The sequence below is a fragment of the Falco naumanni genome, chromosome 1 (genome assembly GCF_017639655.2).
Source record: "Falco naumanni isolate bFalNau1 chromosome 1, bFalNau1.pat, whole genome shotgun sequence".
Lineage (NCBI taxonomy): Eukaryota > Metazoa > Chordata > Aves > Falconiformes > Falconidae > Falco > Falco naumanni.
The window spans coordinates 18,687,879-18,695,288 of NC_054054.1; the positions used below are offsets into that span (position 1 = coordinate 18,687,879).

General features: G+C 46.3%; 1 protein-coding gene across 3 annotated transcripts in view; it reads left to right on the top strand.

The window, feature by feature from the left end:
• Nucleotides 1-107: 107 nt before the first annotated feature.
• Nucleotides 108-7,410, top strand: part of HNRNPD (heterogeneous nuclear ribonucleoprotein D) — a 10,473-nt gene continuing 3,170 nt past the window's right edge. For 2 of the 3 annotated variants that reach the window (XM_040583507.1, XM_040583514.1), the window contains exons 1-4: nucleotides 108-493; nucleotides 4,368-4,536; nucleotides 5,348-5,509; nucleotides 6,636-6,767. In XM_040583507.1, the coding sequence (XP_040439441.1) occupies nucleotides 300-493; nucleotides 4,368-4,536; nucleotides 5,348-5,509; nucleotides 6,636-6,767 (657 nt within the window). In that variant the 5' untranslated portion in view covers nucleotides 108-299. Of the gene's footprint in view, nucleotides 494-3,638; nucleotides 4,245-4,367; nucleotides 4,537-5,347; nucleotides 5,510-6,635; nucleotides 6,768-7,410 lie in introns of those variants that run through there. The other variant, XM_040583524.1, reaches the window with a different exon arrangement.

The window sequence follows — 7,410 nt, forward strand, 5'->3', positions numbered from 1 at the left end:
CCCGACGGTCGCCCACCGACGGCCCCGGGGCCGCCGCACCCCCTCGCGCCGCCGGGCCGGCGGGTGGTGTCACATGACCGCGCCCGCCGCGCTCCTTCCGCCCGCCATTTTAGGTTGGGTTGGTGGCGGCGCCATTAAAAAAAGCGAGCGAAGGGAGGAGGGCTCGGTGCGCTCGTGCCGTCGCCGGGGCCGCCAGCGGGGCCGGGGCCTCGGCGGGCAAGCGGCAGCGGGGCCGGGGGGGGCGGCGGGCGGTCGCCGGCCGGCCGGCGCGGGAAAGCCGCAGCGGCGGCGGCGGCGCCATGTCGGAGCAGCAGTTCGCTATGGACTCGGCGGTGGCGGGCGCCGGAGGCAGCTCGGCGGAGCCGGCGGAGCAGCCCGAGGGGCTGGCGGGGGCTGGGGCGGGGGGCGCCGACGGGGGAGGCGGCGGCGGTGGCGGCGGGATCGAGTCGGAGGGAGCCAAGATCGACGCCAGCAAGAACGAGGAGGACGAGGGGTGAGCGGGGGGGGCGGCGCGGGCGCCCCGCGGCTTTTGTCTCCCTGGCGGCGTCCCGCGGGGCGGGCGGTGGGCGCCGGCGCGGCCCCGCTCGCCGCCCTGTTTGTTTACTTGGCGCCGCGGCGACGTCACGTACCGGGCCGGCGGGGGGCGGGCCGCCGGCGGGGCTCGGGCGGGCGCCGCTGCTCGGGCACCTCCGCCCGCCCGTGTGCGGGGGCACCGGGGTGTGAGGGGCGGGGGCGCGGCCTCGGCCCGGCCCGGAGCGGGTGGCTGGCGGGGGGCTGCGCACCCGGGCCCGGCCTGCGCTGGCGAGCCGTGGGCGGGCGGGTAGCTGGGGTGCCCCTGGGCCTCGCAGGGGACGGGGGTGACGCCGTGGCCCGATCGGGTTTCGGCGTTAGCGGGCGCGGCGCTGTCACGGGGTCCGAGTGCTGCTGGCGGGGGGGGGGGGGTTCATACCCGCGTCAGCGCAAAGCCCGCAGCATTTGGCGGTGGCGGGTCCGTACGTGTACCTCCGGCCTGATGGGGGCCAAACTACAAAAACTGCAAACTTTTCGTGTCTTTTGTTGTTGGGGGTGTTTTGTTCTTTTTTTTTTTTTGTGCGGAGGGGAGATGTCTTTTCTGAAAGTTAACGTGCGGTGCACGTGTTAAGGACTGTAACTCTGTAGCTGAACGCTCAGGTTGCGGTCACTGCGGCGTTGCCCTCTGTTGCAAACATAAATGCTCTGTCAGGTGCGTGTGAGAGGTGTGAGACACTTGACTCCTTACCACCCTAAACCATTCCTCCTTTTCTCGTGAAACTTGCTGTGAGAACCGTGCTTTAGGTGACAGCCTAGGAATGAAGGCAGCTTTTCATTTCTAAGGGTCTCTCTGCCTGATGCCTGGTATGGGGCAGTATCGCTTTTCATATAGCAGGCAAAATTCGCGTATAATAAATGCAGTTACAGGATAGGCTGCTGCTGTTTGCTGTCTTCTGTCAGGCCAATAAGAACATCAAGCTGCAGATCTGCTTTTGATTAAGGGAGAAAATAAACTGGATAAAGGAACACTAGCTACTGTGTCCTGTAGAGCCTTGCTCGAAAACCTTCTTCCCAAGTGTCTTCCTTCTAAATAACCTGGGATGTTGTTGGAAACAGGGAGAGAGAGGACAGGAGCCTCTCCCCCCTCCCCCCCCCCCCCCCCCCCCCCCAGTGTTTTACTAGGGTTAGTGAAAACTTAGAATGTTTTTGTTACTTGTCACCTGCTTTTAATGGTTTTAAGTGCCTTTGCAGTTTGCATATTTGTTTTGCTTTTTGCCCTTGAATGCACGCCTGTTAAAGGGTTTTCATGAGGAAATCCATCTTCTTGAGTCAACACAGCCTAGAAGTTGTCACCGCGTGGTGCAGTGATTACATGTAGCATACATTGACTTGTAGTTCAGTTCAGCCGGTTTTTTTGACCCGTCAGTTCTTATGGGTAATACTGTACAGGAAACAAAAGTGTTTTGAGGGTTCACTTAGTAGTAGAGGGAAAAACAGCACATCCTTGGTAGCCACTGAGTGCAGGTACATTGGTGTTTCCTTTGCATTGGGAGTTAGAGGCAGCGTCTTCAGGAAAAAAACTGTGAGGGTTCTCATACCCTCAGATTTCCTCACTGAGAATGGTGGACCTGAGAAACCCACATGTTGGCAACTTCCTGACTAGCCTGTTGGAGGAAGGTCAAAGCCACTAGTCATGGTGATGTTTGTACTCTGCTTAGCCAAGTCTGATGTTTGAAAGCTTTCCCAGTACACTTCTGGCAACTTCTTTTGGAAAACTCTATGTGCTGATGTGACTTAGAGCAGCCAAACTGTGGTTTGTGAAATGTACGCATTTTATAAGCTTTTGACAGCACTGTGACATTGCACCTTAATTGTTTGTTGTGCTTAGTTGGTGTTGTAGGCTTGGTATGACCTCTGTTTTGCAGTGGATCAGTAATTTGTCAACTACTGCAGTGGCAAACTGAAGCAGTCATGTTTTGCCGCTCTGTAAATGGACACAGATGCAGTTACTGCGTGGTGGGAAGAAAATCCTTTAGAGGGCTGTCAGTTTCAGACTTGTGTTCTTTGTCCTGCGCTTAGTGATATAAGGCAGGGGTTTGTATGTTAATGTTGATTGAATGTTAATAAATATTAAAAAAAAAAACAGGGTTGCACGTTTATGTTAATAGGTTGTTGATAACTAGAAAAGAGATTGTTTTGTATGTCATGTAGTGAGTGTATGTTCAGTAGTAACTGCTAGAGTATCACTGTCCCGCATGTGTCAAAAATAGGATGCTGCATCCTCTGTATGTGCCCTGTTTTGCTGCTTAAAACAAACACAAAACGGACAAGAACCTTAGTGATGGATGAACTCAAAGGCACAAAGCACCCTTTGAATTGCTATCGGTACTGGTGTGAGGCTTCTGGTTTACCAGTGTGGACCATTTTTTCCGTATTGGTCCTGAAGACAGGAAGATGTCACACTAGAAGGGGCTTTTGGTGCTTTATTAAAGAGAGATCTGGAACTAATGGGAAAAGTGGATAAAAGGGATAGGGAATCGCTCTTCCTGTTTATAAACTTCAGGACTTTGTATAGAAACATCTGAAGCTTCTGAACCCCCTCATCTGTATGGAGGTTGGATAGGTTTGTCGGAAGCTGAATGGTCTGGTTAATTCTGTAAGAGCTCAGCTAATTCAACAGAGCTAGTTCACACAAGCAGCCTTTGATTTGAGAGGGTTTGACTTGTGGGAGTACAATGCAATTGTACGTGATCGGCAGAAATATTTGTATGTGGAAAGTAGAGGAACTGGGAACATGCTAGAGTGGTTTTTCAAGTCTCAGGTAGTTGCATGTGACTGTGGAATCAGTTGGTACAGTGAAAATGGACAAAGCTTTGTAGAAAGTTTTTTATAGATCATAATGGATCATACGTCTTGTTTTGAGCTTGCTGTAAAGTCTTCTTTATCAGTATTAGAAGAGATCATCTCAAATCAAATCCTCTTGAATGGATGCATAAGCCGTATGCCTAATAACTAGGAATGTTTTCATTTGTGTGCATACTAACTTGATTTTTAGTTGATGCAAATCATGAAGTGTTCCAAGACACAGTGTTTCTTGATTGATTTATTTTTTTTTTTTTTTTTTTTTGTGGCTTCTTAACAATATGGGATGGTCATGATTTGATTCCAAGCTTCCAGCATGCTTTTGAAATCACAAGTCATGATCAGAGTTACCTGCTGTACACACTTGCCCAGCAACACTGATCCTGTAGTTAGTATATTAGGAAGATGTTCTTGTGATTGTATGGGATTATGCAAGGTGTCTGTATCCTGTTTTTGGGAGGAAAGATAAGTTTTGGCCATCCTATACTTTGCTTTTTTACTGCTTTCTGGGGAACAGGACTTGACTAAACACATGTTTTAGTTTACTGATACTGGCATATGCCCAGTCCCGACTAGTCCATAAATGCCTCTGTTTAACTGCACTGCCTTATAAATCTTTTCTGCCTGCATTTATTTCCTAAGCAGTTGTGCAGAGGCTCTGCAGATAACTAAATGGAATTAAGCCTGTGTTGGGTCAGTAGTGGTGGGGATGCAAGGAAGTAGTAAAATATCTCTTTATCATTCTTTGTAGTTTCTTGGGATAGCAGTGAACAACTGCAGTGGAAGATGGTGCAAAATTTTTGTGTACATGGAAGTCTTTATCTCATCTGGCCAGGATCATTTAACCGAGTTCTCAAAAAGTGCAGGCCTGTGTGTGTAGTGTCACTGATAAAAAATACTGCTATTTTTTCTATTGGGTAACTGAGCTCATAAAGCTTGACAGTACAGGATTTTGGTTACGACACATTAACAGATTAACCATCTTGTTTTAACAGGAAAATGTTTATTGGTGGCCTTAGCTGGGACACTACAAAGAAAGATCTGAAGGACTATTTCTCTAAATTTGGTGAAGTTGTAGACTGCACTCTGAAGTTAGATCCCATCACTGGGCGATCAAGAGGCTTCGGCTTTGTACTCTTCAAAGAATCGGAGAGCGTAGATAAGGTAGTATTAATGTAATGGGACCACATGTTCAATTTTAGGTAGCAAAATGCAGCACTCGGCTGACTGTATGCATAGGTGTTTGTTAAAGTTGATCTCTTAAAGATGATTATGGGATACAATAAGATGCATATTGAAATGTGTTTTTCCTAAACCATCTTACTTGTGATGCGGTGGCCAGGACCGGCAGCAATTCCCAAAGTATGGCTTTGAGTACTTACAGGGGATCGGGACAGCAAGCCACTGGACTTGAGCACTTTGAAAATACTGTATATATAAATGTCTGCTGCCTACTACTGTGAAAGCAGTGTTTACAAAGAAAATAAAGTCTCTGCGTTTCAGAGCTGCAACCTGAACCCCTAGAGTAAAGCCAGTGGCTTTGATAGATCTGGGCTTTATCAAAGCAAAAATTAGCTGTTAACCTTTCTAAAATCCTGTTGACAGAAGCACACTGAAAAGTTTTCACCTTCACTGACCTTTGGTGATACCTAAAGTACAGATTCTTTACTGCATGAGGTTTGAGGATGGGACTGTAGAGTACTTGCTGAGACATGTTACACTCTTACTTTTCTTGGGTGATACATGGCTCCAGGGGACTCTTGAAAGGCTTTGTCAGAACTGTCTGTCAGTGGATAGTGATCACAATTGTGGAACTGTCTGGTTTCATGCAACAAATTATTGCTGTAATCAAAGTATTGAAATTGAAGTGATAACATTAACAAAACCTAAATATAAAATAACTGGGCCTTGCTCAAAACACCAGTGAAACATAGAGCTTGAACTGCGAGTAAGATCGTGTTTTAATTACCCACAGGTCATGGACCAGAAGGAACACAAGCTGAATGGAAAGGTCATTGATCCTAAAAGAGCTAAAGCCATGAAAACAAAAGAACCCGTTAAAAAGATTTTTGTTGGGGGCTTATCTCCAGACACGCCTGAGGAGAAAATAAGGGAATATTTTGGAGGTTTTGGTGAGGTAAGTGGTGAAATAGACTGCTTACATTTGTAGAATTTATTCTGTCTTCACAAGTCTGGTAAGAAAAAAGAGCCCCCAAATGCAACCTGCGTGGACCTGTTGTAAGCTTAATGGCCAGTGTAGCCCTGTGTGTCTTGGTAGCCAGAATTTTAATAAGGGTATTAATTTAATGGAAGGAGAAGCTGGGGTAAGCCAGAGAGTCAGGAACTGATTCATGGGATGTCTGACAGTCTTGACTTGCACAGGCATGGGAAGCACTGTTTTTGAGTGTGATGCTTTGGTCAGTTGGATGCAATGTTCTTCAGCCACCCCAGCTGATTTGCTATGGCACAGATTCAGATAGGTTTCCTAAAGTCTGTGCAGCTGTATAGTTTCTTGTCTCTGTCCCGAGTTTTTTGATGGTGCAGGTGAACAAAGTATCCCTGCAGTTCTTAAAAGTTAGCCTTGTGTGAGCTTGGTACAGCTGCTGCTTCCCTGTTAGTTCTCAGATGTTGACAGCATCAGGTCATGACAGCTCCATTGTCAGGGAATTCGGTTGTCAAATACCTGCCATATTACTCCCTTACAGACAGTTCACACTGGACTATAGACTTCAGCTGCTGTTTGCCTAGCCTGAAGCCTCGTGCGCCAGATGTAAGAACAGCTTTACTCTGTGTTTGTAGTCAGATGTAATATTTGTCCTGTTTAACGTACAATTTCAGCAGTGTTGTGAAAGAACTATGCCCTTGCACAAAGCTGCATCTTTTTCATATGGAACTTGAAAGTTTAGGTCTGCTGAAGGTTTGAAACACCTAGTTACTTCAGTGTTAACAGAGTTAAAACTGAAAGTCAAACAGAGACATTTATTTATGTATCCAGCACAATTAAAACATTTGTACAGTGCATTTTGTATGAGTTCCTGAATGGGCAGATGGTACTATGAATTAAGAGGGAAAAATGTTTTTTACACAATTACGAACACTATTTCTAGTGAAGGTGATGGTTTCTAGTGATGTAAAGCCTTATGAAAGAGGCACATTATCATATTAAAGTCCAAATAATTTTGGTTAAGAAATATGACCTGTTAGAAACATTTTTAAGTGGCAAGAATGGCAGCTTAATAGATAAAACCACTGTCTCCTACCAGGTTGAATCGATAGAGCTCCCCATGGACAACAAAACTAACAAGAGGCGTGGATTTTGCTTCATTACTTTCAAGGAAGAGGAACCAGTGAAGAAAATAATGGAAAAGAAATACCACAATGTTGGACTTAGTAAAGTAAGTGGATTTTTTCCTAGAGAAACTGAACATTGTCAGTAGAGGGGTTTACATTATAGTTGCATCTGTTTGGGGATAATAGTCTGGAAATACCTATAGGCATTATTTCTCACATGTAGGCATTAAGCTGATAAAGTATTTATATAGGTGCTAGGAATAGGTTACTGTAATCTTAACTTCTGAGCTGAGGGGGTTTCCAGTGAGGTTTTGTACTGCACCTGCTGTGGGGAGAGGGCTGGGCTGCAGCCTTTTTGTTCATTGTGAAGATCCTACATTCTCTGGCTGTGTGGTCAGGGTGCTGTCACTGATCTGCTGTGTCAGGCTGCACTGTGTTTTCCTGGTAGCTGGATCATGTGTGTTCAATACGGAAATATTTTGTTGTTTTAAGAAAAATGTCAGTTTATCTTAAAGTGCTTCCAAAACTGAAATGAAATGGGAAGTTAGGCTTTCCTGTTGGAAGTTCTTTCCGAAACCTGGTTGAAATTCAACCTAATAACAACTCAGATTGTAGCTAGCCTCTTCTTCACTGGATGTGCATGTAGTGGAAGCTTCAGAACAGAGTTGAGTAAAAACACTGACCATACTTTTGTAACTCGGATTTTACTTCAGTTTTCCCAGATAAATAGACCTCAGAGTTCTAGTT